We start from the raw sequence: 17,625 nt of genomic DNA on the forward strand, positions 1-17,625 counted from the left end.
AGCTCCCCTCAGTCACTATACCTTGTACTGTCGCACTTTTTGATTTTTGACTATGGCTTCTCTGCCTTACACTTTCCCCCTTACTTCCTTTTGCTTCTGTCCCTGTTTTACTACCTTCCAACTTCCTGCTTCCTGCTTCCTCTGTTATTAATGATCTGGAAGAAGGAACTGAAGGCACTGTTGCTATGTTTGCTGATGATACAAATATCTGGAGAGGGACAGGTAGTGTTGAGGAAGCAGGAGGATTGCAGCATGATTTGGACAGTTAAGGCGAGTGGGCCATGAAGTGGCAGATGAAATACAATGTGGAAAAGTGTGAGGATATGCACTTTGGAAGGAGGAATGGAGGCATAGACTATTTTCTAAATGGGGAAATGCTTAGGAAATCAGAAGCACAAAGGACTTGGGAGTCCTTGTTCATGATTCTCTTGAGGTTTTAACATGCAGGTTCAGTCGGCAGTTAGGAAGGCAAATGCAATGTTAACATTCATGTCAAGAGGGATAGAATAGAAGACTAGACATGCACTTCTGAGGCCATATAAGGCTCTGGTCAGACCCCATTTGGAATATTGTGAACAGTTTTAGGCCCCGTATCTAAGGAAGGATGTGCTGGCCTTGGAAAGGGTCCAGAGGAGCTTCACAAGAATGATCCCTGGACTGAACAGCTTGTCGTATGAGGAATGGTTGAGGACTCTGGGTCTGCACTCATTGGAGTTTAGAAGGATGAGGATGGATCTTATTGAAATTTACAGGGTACTGCGAGGACTGGATAGAGTGGATGTGGAGAGGATGTTTACACTGGAAGGAAAAACTATAACCAGAGGACACAATCTCAAACTAAAGGGTGATCCTTTAAAACAGAGATGAGGAGGAATTTCTTCAGCCAGAGGGTGGTGAATCTGTGGAACACTTTGCCACTGAAGGCTGTGGAGGCCAATTCACTGAGTGTCTTTAAGACAGAGATAGATAGGTTCTTGATTAATAAGGGGATCAGGGGTTTTGGGGAGAAGGCAGGAGAATGGGGATGAGAACAATATCAGCCATGAATGAATGGCGGTGCAGACTTGATGGACCAAGTGGCCTAATTCTGTTTCTATGTCTTATGGTTCGGGTGAAGTTGATGTAAAATGAAATGAAAATCGCTTATTGTCACAAGTAGGCTTCAATGAAGTTACTGTGAAAAGCCCCCAGTCGCCACATTCCAGCGCCTGTTCGGGGAGGCTGGTTCGTGAATTGAACCCGCGCTGCTGGCCTTGGTCTGCTTTACAAGCCAGCTATTTAGCCCATTGTGCTAAAGCAGCCCCTCGCAAACAGCGCATCTGTGACCTCCCTTATGCACTTGTGTGTGGCTAACTGGGAAATACTGCACAGGTCAGCCATTCAGCCTAAAATGAGCCCCTGGCTTAGAAGTTCAGAGCAACAGTGATTTTCAGAGCCACCGGCAATGGGTCACCTTCCAGTCCATGTCGTGCCAACTCTTGCATCACCTGGAAAAGGAGTTTGTAAGTTCTATGGTGGCGTACTCATGGCCTTTAGTGATTCCTCTGGGGCACTGCCATCTGTGGCCCTGCTCCTGGAAGATCAACAGTCCCTGCCTCCGCCGCCTCGGCAGGGCGCTGTTCCTCGCAGCATGCAGCGGCACATCGATTTCACTGCTGCCGCTCAATAACAATCAAAAGAATCACCAGCTCAACTGGCTCCTTCATTTTCTCGAATCAAAAACTGAAAGGAAGGGAACATCAAAGTGAGCGATGAGGAGTCTTGACAATGCCCTGGCCCACATACCCTCTGTACCCTGCACTGGTGCACGGTCAATTGTGCAAAGACTAAGGTTGGATACAACTGTGGCTTTATTGCAGTAAGATGTGTGGCCTCCCACAGGAGCTGGCGAAATGGCTGTTGAATAGAGGACACGCATATTTATACTCTTCCTACTGGGCGGAGCCAGCAGTCAGTGGCTACCGGCGAACCTGTAGTCCAGGTCCTACCTTACATCACCTAATACAGCTGTAACAGTGGTTTACCACACCTTTTAAAAAGTCCACCGCCACACTCAGCAGGCTCTGTGGCTGTGTCCGCATTTCTTACCAGGTTGGCTGGCTCCAGCTCACATCTAGACTCAGCAATGAAGGTCCCAACTTTGTGGGCAATTTCACCAAGAGGGGTCTGGCCGAGTCGTTAGTTTTTCCGACTCCCCTACCCACTTCAAGTATGAAAATCCAAGCCTTTGTATCTGATTTCATGGTTGGAGGTACAAAAAAGCTCCCAGAAGTATTTGAGAAGCAAAGGACTAACAGGAATTTTAACTGGAAGAAATTAACATCAGTAAAAAATTAGTGTTGGGAGTACTCTTTCTCACCTGATTTTTATGTCATTAGCAACTCTGATCACTTTTGGCTGTCTATTCAGGTTATCTTCACGACCAGCTAAGGTATCCACCAAGAAAATACGTCTAGTTAAATACCAATCATTTTCCGCATCATCTGTGATTTAAAAGCAATAAATTAGTGCTTGAAAAAGTCTGACTTCGGCACAAAGGGCCTTCAGCATTCCTGATATACATTGGAAAAACATCAGGAAATTGTACACCCTAGCCTATCACTTTCTGGCTAGTAAAATTAATGGCCAGAAAATTAAAACCTATGCAATTTCCCAAAGAATTTCCAGCAGGAACTAGGAATGCTGAAGCTGTAAAGCCTACCTACAAACTTCTACCTTCATTTTCAATATTATATATAAAATTATACAATATGATAAATTATTTAAAAGACTGATAAGGCCCTTTGACCTGATGGCCTGCATCCTCAGGTCTTAAAACAAATGGCTGCACAAATAGTAGATAGTAGTTGTAATATTCCAAAATTCCTAAGATTCTGGAAAGGTCCCAACGGATTGGAAAACTCCAAATGCAAAACCGCATTGAAAGGAGAAAGTCAGAGAGCAGGAAACTATAGGCAAGTTAGCTCAAAATTGATCATTAGGGAAATCCTGGAATCCATTAAGTAAATACTAGCGGGACATTTAAAAAAATCATAAAACAAACAATCAGAGTCAACAAGGTTTACTGAAAGGGAAATCGCATTTGACAAGTTCATTAGAGTTCTTTGAGGATGTGGCAGGCAAGGTGGATAAATGTTAACATGCAGGTACAGCAAGTAATTAGGAGGCAAATGGAATATTGGTGTTTATTGCAAGGAGATGGAGTATAAAATTAGAGAAGATTTGCTACAATTGTACAGGACAGTTGTGCGAGATTACGCCGAGAGTGCTGCATACATTTTTGGTCTAACATAAGGAGGGCTATGCTTGCATTGGAGCTGTAATATCCCGCACGGGACCTACGTGTGGAAATGCTTGTCTTCCCCATGCTCCTTGTGGAGCACGAGCTCGCCCGCTATCGGTGGGGTAACTCAATTAACCAATAGATAAAAGGTCGGCCAGTGAGGCAGCAACCAGAATAGAAGTCCGGTATTATCTACCCGATAGTGTACATATCATTTGTGTAAATAAAACATTGTTCATTATTTTACTTGGTTTGAAGTCACCATGTCTGTATTAATAGAGGCAGTTCAGAAAAGGTTCATAAATTGATGCCTGGGATGAAGCGGTTGTCTTATGACGAAATGTTGACCAGGTTCGATCCATACTAATTGAAGTTTAGAACAATGAGAGGTGATCTTATTGAAAGACGCTGGAAGACTCTGAGGGGGCTTGACAGGGCAGATGTTTCCCTCCCATGGAACACCATTTCAAAATAAGATGGAGATGAGAAAAAAATTCCTCTAACAGAGGGTTTTTAAACTTCAGAAATCTCTATCCCAGAGAGTAGTGGAGGCTGGGCCATTGAATTTATTCAAGACTTAAATTGATTTTTGATCTACAAGGAGTCAGGAATTATGGGAAGCAGGTAGCAAAGTAGATTCAAGCCAAAAGTAGCCATGATCTTATTAAATAGCGGAGCAGGCTTGAGGGTTAAATTGCTTATTCCTGTTCCTATGTTTTATGTCCTTGTATTCTTCTAAACTTGGTTTCTCAAACAACTTTTTCTTTTAATTGCCTGATAATACGTAACTTGCATGAATACCAATGTCAGAGGGCCGGATTCTCCGTTGGCGGGATCGTCCGCTTTGCCGGTAGCATACTTACGCCTGCAGATTTCCCGACAGCGTGCGGGTGCCCACAATGGGAAACCACATTGGCCGGCTGCCAGGACGGAAGATCCCGCTGCCGGCGGGGGAGCGCTGCAACAGAAAATGGGTGCAACGGGACAGAGAATGCTGTCCAATAAATTTACACTGTATGAGAAGAGAATGCTGATTGGTTGGCAAGTGGATTCTGATTCATAGAGGCATTGCCATCGTGAATTATTCTCCAAAGCAATGCTTGTACCACTTGCTAATTGATCAGCACTCTCTTCTCATATGGCATAAAATTATTGTTTCGCCAATATTAGTTTTCTTGCAAATAGTAGCAACGGGCAGCACGGTAGCATAGTGGTTAGCACAGTTGCTCCACAGCTCCAGGGTGCCAGGTTCGATTCCCGGCTTGGGTCACTATCTGTGTGGAGTCTGCACGTTCTCCCCGTGTGTGCGTGGGTTTCCTCTGGGTGCTGCGGTTTCCTCCCACAGTGCAGGTTAGTTGGATTGGCCATTCTGAATTGCCCTTAGTATCCAAAAAGGTTAAGTGGGGTTACAGGGAAAGAGGGGTTAGGATGGAGGCACGGGGCTTAAGTATGGTGCTCTTTTCAAGAGTTGGTGCAGACTCGATGGGCTGAACGGCCTCCTTCTGCACTGTAAATTCTATGACTCTATGACTCTAGGAATGTCCTGATGAGTGCAAGATGAAAAGCTTTGACAAAACATACTTTTGCAGCAATACTTTTTCTTTATTTATGCTTATTGGATTCTTCTTGTACAGTACAATACTGACTGAGTGCAACAGCTGGAGACCTGCAGATTCTGGGTGTTTGCTACCTTTTTTCCATAACCATCCATAAGGAGATTTGTGGCATAAGTCTGGTGGAAATCCACCTTGCATTTTTGTCTTTACTATGGGAAGAGCAAAGTTTGCATAGCGCTCCTCCTCACAATGGCACTGGCTTCCATGAGTCAACTCAAAGTAGAAAAGTATTCCCTCAAAAATCTATACAACATAAATGGGAATCAAAGGGTACTCACCTGGATAATATAACACTTGCATTCTAAAAGCAGTCTGTGTTTCATTTAAAATACTGTTGTTCTGTGACTGAATGTATTGCGGTAGATTTTGAAAGGTTCTGCTCTTCATACAGAGCATTGCTTGTTAGGATAGATATTAGGGTAGATGATCAAGAGTTTGGTCAAAAGATAGGGTTCAAGGAGTATCTTAAGGAATAAAAGAGAGGAAGAGAAACCCAGAGTCTAGGGAGAGCATTCCAGATCTTAAGGTCACAGATACTGAATGGCTGTCAATGATTAAGTAAATGATGGAAATTGGGATGTTCAAGAGACTAAAATTGATGCTGCATAGCTATCCCAAAGGATTGTAGAGCTGAAAGTTACAGAGCTGGGGAGAAGAGGCCATGGAGTGTTTAATAAGGATATAGAGAGTCCACACCAAGTAAAATAAAGAAACATTGGTTTATTTACAACACAATATATACACTGCCCTTTAGATCCTGACTGGGTGCCTGGTCTGGACGGAGTCTTTGTGGCCGACCTTTTATACAAAGGTTACGAGAGATATCCTGCCCCTAGTGGGGACACCAGAAGGACCACGGGGAAGATAATCATTCCCACCCCATAGGTCCCACCAGGCTATCACTGAGGGATTTCAAAACAATAAGAATGTTAAATAATGTAATCTCTTAACTGGGAGTCATTGTAGATCATTGAGCACAAAGATATTTAGCAAACAAGATTTGACATGCATTTAAAAAATGGGCAGCAAAGGTTTATGGAGGATGGTGTAAACCAACCATTGGAATAGTCAAATTTATAGAGAACAGAATCTTTATTAATATTTCATCAGTAGTAGAATGAAGGCAGAGTCAGCTATCTTACAGGGGTAGATATAGGCTACCTTAGCGATTCTGTGGATGTGAGATTGGAAGGTCATCTCAGGGTCAAATTCGGTGAACAATCTTGTTTAGCCTGAGGCAGCTGCCAAGGAGAGAGGGATGGAGCCAGTTGCTAGCAAATGTCATCTGTGGCAGGGACCAGATCAGCGCATAATCTTCTGTTATTAAACTTAATTACTGAAAAATCAGGAGTAAAGAACTTAGATGCATTGACATTAGATATAAGTAATGGAACATTAGGTTCCATTTTCCAATTTCTTTGATGCTTGGAGTTGGAAGCAAGGGAGCAGGGAAATATGGCAGAATCAAGTTGGGATGGTTGCCCAATTCATAAATACCACCATCAAACGTTTCCAGGGTGGACCTGGGAATTGGATCAGCTGTCCACTCTACAAAGAAGGCAACTATTTGCACTGCTAAATCCATAATTATGTGAGATTTTGTGGCCGCTTTAACATTTGATTGCTAGTGGAACAGCCTACCACTGTGCGAGGAGGCCGCTCACTCAATGGAGACAGGCTCCCTGCAACAGGCTGTGTGATAATAGGAGCAAGAGATTCCATATTCCAATGATGGAGTCATGAGAATTAAAAACCACAATCGTGGTCATGTCTGAATCTCTATTTCCGCCATCCCTATGGAGCTGCTGTCTAGATTCTGTTCATTTCTGCACAACTGTGCAGTTCAGCAAAGGATACCTCCGTGTCAAGATGCCTACACAGTCATCAACCTGCCTCAGCAGTGCCATCTCTCTTGGTGGGCTCGGTTGTGGCTCTATAGCTGCTGGCCCTGTGATTAGGTTGGCAGCATTGAGAGCCTGCCCAATTAGGAGGCCACCTCCCTGAATATTGTGCCACCAGTCTCACTGCCGACAAGTTCTGGCTTGAAATCTTCATTTGGTACTGACATCGGAGCCTCCAAACCTGTGGCCAGATACAGTGCATTAACTGTTTCTCTCTCCACAGAGGCAGAATGTTTCCTGAATCATCGGTTTATTGTTGATGGTAAACAATACTATACATAGTTGATTCAATACTTGGTCACTGCAAGTATAATCAGTTACACAGAACAGAAGATACCAAAATGTAATCTATAAGTAATTCCAATGCCAAGGAGTGGAGGACTTCACACTATTTGGGCTCTTATTTAAATAATGGCAGAACATTTTGTATTTTGTTTTGACAACATTGGAATTTAAGACAAAGCAACTTAAAGTTAGGAAATTAATATTTTGACTAATCTGCTAAAATCTTCCAAATGTCGGAATTTCTAAACTTAACTGAATCCTATTTCAGGTGGAGACATTGCTGACGGCTAATTTCTCTACACCATTATTCATGTACTTATTCACATAGCTTATATATAATTAGCTTTTGTGTATTCAGCCAAATTAAAGAACAAAGAAAATGATAGTACAGGAACAGACCCTTCGGTCCTCCAAGCCTGCATCGACCATGCTGCCCGTCTGAACCAAAAACCCCTATTCTTCCTATGACCATATCCCTGTATTCCCATTCTATTCATGTATTTGTCAAGATGCCCCTTAAAAGTCACTATCGTATCTGCTTCCATGACCTCCCCCGGCAGCGAGTTCCAGGTTCCCACCACCCTCTGTGCAAAACATTTGCCTTATACATCTCCATTAAACCTTGCCCCTCGCACCTTAAACCTATGACCCACTAATTGACTCTTCCACCCTGGGAAAAAGCTTCTGACCATCCACTCTGTCCATGCCCCTCATAATCTTGTAGACTTCTTCAGGTCGCCCCTCAACCTCCATCGTTCCAGTGAGAACAAACCAAATTTCTCCAACCTCTCCTCATCGTTAATGCCTTCTATACCAGGCAACTGCCTGGTAAATCTTTTCTGTACCCTCTCCAAAGCCTCCACATCCTTCTGGTAGTGTGGTGACCAGAACTGAACACTATATTCCAAGTGCGACCTAACTAAGGTTCTGTAAAGCTGCAACATGACTTGCCAATTTCTATACTCAATGCCCCGGCCGATAAAGGCAAGCATGCCGAATGCGTTCTTGACTACCTTCTCCACCTGCGTTGTCACTTTCAGTGACCTGTGTACCTGTACACCCAGATCCCTCTACCTATCAATACTCTCAAGGGTTCTGCCATCATTTCATTTCATTTCATTTACTGTATATTTCCCATCTGTATTAAATGCATTACCTCACATTTGTCTGGATTAAACTCCATCTACCATCTCTCTGCCCAAGCCTCCAACCGATTTGTATCCTGCTGTATCCTCTGATTGTCCTCATCACTATCCGCAATTCCACCAACCTTTGTCTCGTCCACAAACTTATTAATCAAACCAGTTATATTTTCCTGCAAATTATTTATATATATTACAAACAGCAAGGGTCCCAGCACTGATCCCTGAGGAATGCCACCAGTCACAGCCCTCCATTCAGAAATACACCTTCCACTGCTACCCTCTGTCTTCTATGACCGAGTGAGTTCTGTATCCATCTTGCCGGCTCACCTCGGATCCCGTGCGACTTCACCTTCTGTGCCAGTCTGCCATGAAGGACCTTGTCAAAGGCCTTACTGAAGTCCATGTAGACAACATCCACTGCCCTACCCTCATCAATCAACTTTTTCACTTCCTCAAAAACCCGATCAAATTAGTGAGACACGATCTCCCCTTCACAAAACCATGTTGCCTCTTGCTAATACTTCCACTTATTTCCAAGTGGGAGTAAATCCTGTTGCAAAGAATCCTCTTCAATAATTTCCTTACCACTGATATAAGACTCATCGGACTGTAATCACTTGGGCCGGGATTCTTCCCTACCCGGCGGGGCGGTGAGTCCCGGCGTGATGGAGAGGCATGAACTACTCTGGCGTTGGGCCGCCTCAAAGGTGCGGAGGTCTCCGCACCTTTAGGGGCCAAGCCCCAACACTGAGGGGCTAGGCCCGCGCCGGAATGGTTGGCGTTCCGCCGGCTGGCGGAATAGCCTTTGGCGCCTTGCCAGCCGGGGCCGAAGGGACTTCACCGGATGGCGGAAGTCCGCGCATGCACCGGAGCATCAGCGGCTGCTGATGTCATCCCCGCGCATGCGCAGGGGAGGGGGTCACTTCCGCCTCTGCCATGGTGAAGACTATGGTGAAGGTGGAAGGAAAAGAGTGCCCGCACGGCACAGGCCCGCCCGCCGATTGGTGGACCCCGATCACGGGCCAGGCCATCGTGGGGGCACCTCCCGGGGCCAGATCGCCCCGCACCCACTCCAGGACCCCGGAGCCCGCCCCCGCCGCCTGCTCCCGCCGTTAAGGTGGGTAATTTGATCCACGCCGGCGAGATAAACATGACAGCGGCGGGACTTCAGCCCATTGCGGGCCGGAGAATCGCCGGGGGGGGGGAGGGGGCACGCTGACCGGCGCAGAGCGATTACCGCCCCTGCCGAATTTCCGGTGCCGGAGAATTCGGGACACGGCGGGGGCGGGATTGACGCCGGCCCCCAGCGATTCTCCGACCCGGCAGGGGGTCGGAGAATCCCGCCCCAGAATTATCCTTGTTACCCTTCTTAAACAAAGGAACAACGTTGGCTATTCTCCAATCCTCTGGGACCTCCCCTGTAGCCAGTGAGGATACAAAGATTTCTCTCAAGGCCCCAGCAATTTCCTCCCTTTCCTCTCTCAGTATTCTCGGGTATATCCCATCAGGCCCTGGGACTTGTCTACCTTAATGTTTTTCCAAGACTCCCAATACGTCCTCCTTTTTGATCTCAACATTACCCAAACTATCTACGTACCCTTCCCCAGACTCATCATCCACCAAGTCCTTCTCTTTGGTGAATACTGACACAAAGTTTTCATTTAATACCTCGCCCATTTCCTCCGGCTCCACACATAGATTCCCTCGCCTGTCCTTGAATGGGCCAACCCTCTCCCTGGCTATCCTCTTGCTCTTTATATATGTATAAAAAGCCTTGGGATTTTCCTTAATCCTGCTGGCTAATGATTTTTTGTGACCCCTTTTAGCCTCCTGACTCCTTGCTTAAGTTTCTTTCTACATTCCCTGTATTCCACACTTGCTTTGTGTGTTCCCAGTCTCCTACCCTTGACAAATGCTTCCTTTTTGTTTTTGACTAGGCTCACAATATCTCTCGTTATCCAAGGTTCCCAAAACTTGCCATACTTATCCTTCATCCTTACAGGAACGTGCCCTCCTGAATTCCTATCAACTTACACTTGAAAGCCTCCCACATGTCAGATGTTGATTTGCCCTCAAACATCTGCCCACATCTACATACTTCAGTTCCTGCCTAATATTGCTGTAATTAGCCTTCCCCCAATTTAGCACTTTCACCTGAGGACGATACTTACCTTTATCCATCAGGACCATAAAGCTTACTGAATTGTGGCCACTGTTCACGAACCACTTCTCAACTGAAATGTCTACATCCTGGCCGGGACCATCCCCAATACCAGGTCCAGAACAGCCCCTTCCCTAGTTTGACTATCTACATACTGTTTCAAGAAGCTCTCCTGGATGTTCCTTGCAAACTCTGACCCATCCACGCCCCTAGCACTAAGTGAGTCCCAGCAAATATAGGGAAAGTTAAAATCACTCACCACAACAGCCCTGTTCCTTTGGCACCTTGCCAAAATCTGCCTATATATCTGTTCCTGTATATCCCGCTGGCTGTTGGGAGGCCTATAGTGAACCTCCAATATTGTGACTACATGCTTCCTATTCCTGAGCTCTGCCCATATTGCCTCACTGTATGGTCCTCTGACTTGTCCTCCCGCAGTATAGCTGTGATAGTCTCCTCAACAAGTAGCACAACTCCCCCACCCCTTTTACATCTCCCGCCTGAAACATCTGTTATCTGGAACATTAAGCTGCCAATCCTGTCCTTCCCTTAACCAAGTCTCTGCAATGGCAACAACACCATAGTTCCAAGTACTAATCCAAGCTCTAAGTTCATCTGCCTTACCTGTTACACGTCTCGCATTGAAACAAATGCACTTCAGTCCACCAGACTCTCTTTGATCAGCAACCACGTCCTACCTGTTCTCCCTCTGAGTCTTACTCGCCCTACACTCTGTAGTGATATCAGTACGACCTCGACCAGCAGGTGGTGATAGAGATCCACCATGTGACTCGAGGGATTCGGCAGTTGATAGCAAGTCATACTAGAGGACAGTCGCACTAGAAGTAGCTCCAGGAAAATTTACTGAATTCAATTCTTAGTTACCGTTCGTTAGTATCTTTCCACGTATTCATCTGTTAATAAATTATCTTACTAGTCAAAGAACTAGGCGTTTTTTATTGATCATTACCACGGCCATCAGAGATGATATAACATTCTCTGGTTCCCCTTCAGTTAATTTACCTTTGCTATATTTCCCACCCCCCTGCGAAACTAGTTTAAATCCTTCCATGTGAAACTAGCAAACCTAAGTATGATCAAATAATTCACAGATAAAATGTGAGCAGTTTATTACTTTAAAACCATCAAAACATACACATTTTTAGCTTTCTTTTTGAAGTTTCAATGAAATAAAAACAGAATCTTTATTTCATACCGAATGGTATGTTGCCTCCCGGGTGCACGGGTCAGGGATGTCTCAGATCGGCTGCAGGACATACTGAAGGGGGAGGGTGAACAGCCCGTTGTCTGGGTGCATATAGGCACCAACGATATAGGTAAAAAACGGGATGAGGTCCTACAATCAGAATTTAGGGAGTTAGGAGGTAAGTTAAAAAGTAGGACCTCAAAGGTAGTAATCTCAGGATTGCTACCAGTGCCACGAGACAGTCAAAGTAGAAATTCAAGAATAGTCATAATGAATATGTGGCTTGAGAGATGGTGCAGGAGGGAGGGGTTCAGATTTTTGGGACATTGGAACCGGTTATGGAGGCTGTGGGACCATTACAAATCAGATCGTCTACACCTGGGCAGGACTGGAACCAATGTGCTCGGGCGTGCTTTTGCTAACACTGTTGGGGAGGTTTTAAACTAATGTGGCGGGGGATGGGAACCAGATTAGGAAGTTAGATGTCAGTAAAGAGGCAGCAACTAAAGCCAGTAAGGTACTAGATAATAAACTCATTGTGACTAAGGGGGAGAGTAGACAGGGAAGAGATGATGAACGCAAAGGGACAGGTGGTCTGAGGTGCATTTGTTTTAATGCGAGAAGTGTAGCAGGTAACGCAGATGAATTTAGGGCTTGGATTAGTACCTGGGAATATGATGTTATTGGTATTACTGAGACTTGGTTGAGGGAAGGGCAAGATTGGCAACTAAATATCCCAGGGTATAGATGGTTCAGGAGGGATAGAGAGGGAGGTAAAAGGGGTGGAGGAGTTGCATTACTGGTCAATATGGGTAGAACTAAGAAATAGGAAGGGTGCAGTAACATTGTTGGGACTTTACTACAGGCCTCCCAAAAGCGAGCATGAAGTAGAGGTACAAATATGTAGACAGATTATAGAAAAATGTAGGAGCAATAGGGTGGTCGTGATGGGAGATTTTAACTTCCCCAACATTGAATGGGACTCGTGTATTGTTGGAGGCGTAAATGGAGCAGAATTTGTAAAGAGCATCCAGGAAAGTTTTTTAGAGCAGTATGTAAATAGTCCAACTCGGGAAGGGGCCATACTGGACCTGGTAAAGGGGAATGATCCCGGCCAGGTGGTTGAAGTTTCAGTCGGTGATTACTTTGTGAATAGCGATCATAATTCTGTAAGTTTTAGAATACTCATGGACAAAGACGAGAATGGTCCTAAAGGAAGAGTCTTAAATTGGGGAAAGGCCAAGTACAACAAAATTCGGCAGGAACTAGGGAGTGTGGAATGGTAGCAACTGTTTAAGGGTAAATCCAGATTTGAAATGTGGGAGTCTTTTAAGGAAAGGTTGATTAGAGTGCAGGACAGACATGTTCCTGTGAAAATGAGAGATAGAAATGGCAAGATTAGGGAACCATGGATGACGGATGGAATTGTGAGACTAGCTAAGATGAAAAAGGAAGCATACATAAGATCTAGGCGACTTAAAACTGATTATGGTTTGGAGGAATATCGGGAAAGTAGGACAAATCTCAAACGCGCAATAAAGAGGGCTAAAAGGGGTCATGAAATATCTTTGGCTAACAGGGTTAAGGAAAATTCCAAAGCCTTTTATTCGTATATAAGGAGCAAGAAGGTAACTAGAGAAAGGATTGGTCCATTCAAAGACAAAAGAGGGAATATATGTGTGGAGTCAGAGGAAATGGGTGAGGTTCTTAATGAGTACTTTGCATCGGCATTCACCAAGGAGAGGGACATGACGGATGTTGAGGTTAGGGATGGATGTTTAAATACTCTAGGTCAAGTCGGCATAAGGAAGGGGGAGGTTTTGGGTATTCTAAAAGGCATTAAGGTGGACAAGACCCCAGGTCCGGATGGGATCTATCCCAGGTTACTGAGGGAAGAGAGGGACAAAATAGCTGGGGCCTTAGCAGATATCTTTGCACCATCCTTGAGCACGGGGGTGAGGTCCCGGAGGACTGGAGAATTGCAAATGTTGACCCTTTGTTTAATACGGGTAGCAGGGATAATCCAGGGAATTATAGACCTGTGAGCTTGACGTCAGTGGTAGGTAAACTGTTGGAGAAGATACTGAGGGATAGGATCTATTCACATTTGGAAGAAAATAGACTTATCAGTGATAGGCAGCATGGTTTTGTGCAGGGAAGGTCGTGTCTTACAAACCTAATAGAATTCTTTGAGGAAGTGACAAAGGTAATTGATGAGGGAAGGGCTGTAGATGTCATATACATGGACTTCAGTAAGGCGTTTGATAAAGTTTCCCATGGCAGGTTGATGGAAAAAGTGAAGTCGCATGGGGTTCAGGGTGTACTAGCTAGATGGATAAAGAACTGAGTAAAGAGTAGTGGTGGAAGGGAGTGTCTCAAAATGGAGAAAAGTGACTAGTGGTGTTCCTCAGTGATCCGTGCTCAGGCCACTGTTGTTTGTGATATACATAAATGATCTGGACGAAGGTATAGGTGGTCTGATTAGCAAGTTTGCAGATGATACTAAGATTGGTGGAGTTGCAGATAGCGAGGGCAACTGTCAGAGAATACAGCAAAATATAGATAGATTGGAGAGTTGGGCAGAGAAATGGCAGATGGAGTTCAATCCAGGCAAATGCGAGGTGATGCATTTTGGAAGATCCAATTCAAGAGCAGACTATACGGTCAATGGAAGAGTCCTGGGGAAAATTGATGTACAGAGAGATCTGGGAGTTCAGGTCCATTGTACCCTGAAGGTGGCAACGCAGGTCAATAGAGTGGTCAAGAAGGCATACAGCATGCTTGCCTTCATCGGACGGGGTATTGAGTACAAGAGTCGGCAGGTCATGTTACAGTTGTATAGGACTTTGGTTAGGCCACATTTGGAATACTGCATGCAGTTCTGGGTGCCACATTACCAGAAGGATGTGGATGCTTTAGAGAGGGTGCAGAGGAGGTTCACCAGGATGTTGCCTGGTATGGAGGGTGCTAGTTATGAAGAAAGGTTGAGTAGATAAGGATTGTTTTCTTTGGAAAGACGGAGGTTGAGGGGAGACCTGTTTGAGGTCTACAAAATTATGAGAGGTATGGACAGGGTGGATAGCAACAAGCTTTTTCCAAGAGTGCGGGTGTTAATTACAAGGGGTCACGATTTCAAGGTGAGACGGGGAAAGTTTAAGGGAGATGTGCATGGAAAGCTTTTTACGCAGAGGGTAGTAGGTGCCTGGAACGCTTTGCCAGCGGAGGTGGTAGAGGTGGGCATAATAGCATCATTTAAGATGCATCTAGACAGATATATGAACGGGCAGGGAACAGAGGGAAGTAGATCCTTGGAAAATAGGCGACAGTTTAGATAAAGGATCTGGATCGGCGCAGGCTGGGAGGGCCGAAGGGCCTGTTACTGTGCTGTAATTTTCTTTGTTCTTTGTTCTAGATCAACCATTATCCAATAGAATTGCAAAATAGGCTGAAAGGACTGAAACGGCCTCCTCCTGCTCTTAACTAAATCAATTAAAAGCTTTTAAAAATATAAAATACGGCTATGTAATCTTAATTATTTAAACATCAGTTGAGAAAGCAACATTTTATGTCTACTTTAGTTAGTTGCACAATTCAAAATAACAATTATTTGAGGGAATTGTTCCTCAAAAAAATCAAGTGAGAACCAATTATGTTTATGCTTGCCACAGTAGAAAGTTGCCCTAATATACTATTTGTTTTTGCATTAAGACCATAAGACATAGGAGCAGAATTAGGCCACTCGGCCCATCGAGTCTGCTCCACCATTCAATCATGGCTGATATTTTCTCATCCCTATTCTCCTGCCTTCTCCCCATAACCCCTGATCCCCTTATTCATCAAGAACCTATCTATCTCTGTCTTAAAGACACTCAGCAATTTGGCCTCCACAGCCTTCTGCGGCAAAGAGTTCCACAGATTCACTACCCTCTGGCTGAAAACATTCCTCCTAATCTCTGTTTTAAAGGATCGTCCCTTTAGTCTGAGAGGAAACATCCTCTCCACGTCTTCTCTATCCAGACTTCGCAGTATCCGGTAAGTTTCAATAAGATCCCCCCTCATCCTTCTAAATTCCAATGAATACAGACCCAGAGTCCTCAACCGTTCCTCGTACGACAGGTTCTTCATTCCAGGGATCATTCTTGTGAACCTCCTCTGGACCCTTTCCAAGGCCAGCACATCCTTCCTTAGATACGGGGCTCAAAATTGCTCACAATACTCCAAATGGGGTCTGATCAGAGCCTTATAGAGCTTCAAAAGTACATCCCTGAGGCAGCATGGTGGCATAGTGGTTAGCATTGTTGCCTACGGCACTGAGGACCCGGTTTCGAAACCCAGCCCTGGGTCACTGTCCATGTGGAGTTTGCACATTCTCCGTGTGTCTGTGTGGGTTTCGCCCCCACAACCCAAAAGATGTGCAGGATAGGTGGATTGGCCACACTAAATTGTCCCTTAATTGGAAAAAATAATTTGGCACGCTAAATTTATTTAAAAAAAATAAAAAAATGTACATCCCTGGTCTTGTATTCTATCCCTCTTGACATGAATGCTAACATTGCATTTGCCTTCTTAACTGCTGACTGAACATGCACATTAACCTTAAGAGAATCCTGAACAAGGACTCCCAAGTCCCGTTGTACTTCTGATTTCCTAAGCATTTCCCCATTTAGTAAATAATCTTTGCCTAAATTCCTCCTTCCAAAGTGCATAACCTCACACTTCTCCATTAACTGAGTCATAAGTGTTTGCACATTAAACCTGACTGATTTAAGAAGTAATGGCTATATAGGAATATCTTTACCTTTATTTACAAATTTTCCATTATATTGAAGGTTTAAGTTACGAACTGCAACAGGATGCAGTTGATCATCATCATGTTCCCCTTTGTGAAGCACATACAGGTCATAAAATTGAATGGCACGGTACTTAGACAAAAGCATGGAAACAGGAAGTGTACACTGTCCAAGAAAGAAAATAAACAAGTAAAACTGGATACAAGATATATAAAATATTTTCAAATGCAAAATATATAGATATATTATATAGATATGTTATATAGAATATTAACTTATAATGTGTGATCAGCTGGACATATATAGAACATTTAAAAAATAACAGGTGGGATTCTCCGTTGGCCGATGTCAAAATCAGGAGCGGTGTTTGGACGGAGAATAGCTTCCGACAATAGTCACGGCAGGAGCCGGTTTGACATCAAAGCGGGATTCCTTGTCACCTCAAAAATAGGGTCAATGCATTTCACTCTGCACATACTTTGAACACCGTTTGCTTATAATTAATGGCCCCACCCACAATTCCTGGCCTCCAATGGGCCGAGTTCCCGACAGCGCGGTCCACAAGTGCTTTTAAAAATCGTGAAACTGGCGTGATGGCTGCTGAGAGAGAGAGAGAGGGGAGGTAGGACATGGGGGGGAATGACTCCAGGCTGCCAGACCGGACACTGGCCGTGCTGGCTGGAGTGGGGGGGCACTTCCGTGGGGGGGGGGGGGAGGTGGACGGCGGTGGTGGGGGGGTGAGACCCCACGGGACTGGGGCGGTGTCCAGTCACGGACCGACATTATGGTGGTCATCTTGTTACGCATCCACTGACCACCCACCTTGGCTCCTGCGTTACCAGCCTGCACGCCGCCCCCCCCCCCCCCCCCAGCCACCACCCACCGGAAGACTACATAAGGCAATGCCAGCCAATGGTACCCCTGGCATCAGGGATGGGCGGCAGGGCCAGAGGCCCCATGGTGCTGGCCACCGATGGGGCCAGGTATGAGGGGATGGGGGGGTGATGGAGGGGAGGCAGATGTGGGGTGGATCGTGCAATGCAAACTAGGGTCACCATGTAGCCTGTTGCAACTGGTTGGGCACGGGGATATGCACCATGCTAACATGTCGGCCTTTCATCTCTGCAGACAACGGATATTGGAATTCAATCAGCAATGGTGGCCTTCCTGATCGTCACCATAGATCTGCGGGATGCCCTGCGGCTGTATGAGCTGAAGCTGCTCGAGGGGGAGGAGG

The 17,625-nt window shown here is 45.2% G+C and overlaps 1 protein-coding gene across 3 annotated transcripts in view; it reads right to left on the bottom strand.

Annotated features, from left to right (window-relative positions):
- tmem67 (transmembrane protein 67) overlaps positions 1 to 17,625 on the bottom strand; it is a 356,662-nt gene that overhangs the window by 121,273 nt on the left and 217,764 nt on the right. For all 3 annotated transcript variants that reach the window (XM_038809034.1, XM_038809035.1, XM_038809033.1), the window contains exons 12-13: positions 16,397 to 16,553; positions 2,360 to 2,483 (exon numbers count right to left, since the gene is read on the bottom strand). In XM_038809034.1, the coding sequence (XP_038664962.1) occupies positions 2,360 to 2,483; positions 16,397 to 16,553 (281 nt within the window). The remainder of the gene's footprint in view (positions 1 to 2,359; positions 2,484 to 16,396; positions 16,554 to 17,625) is intronic.

The sequence above is a fragment of the Scyliorhinus canicula genome, chromosome 10 (assembly GCF_902713615.1).
Source record: "Scyliorhinus canicula chromosome 10, sScyCan1.1, whole genome shotgun sequence".
NCBI lineage: Eukaryota > Metazoa > Chordata > Chondrichthyes > Carcharhiniformes > Scyliorhinidae > Scyliorhinus > Scyliorhinus canicula.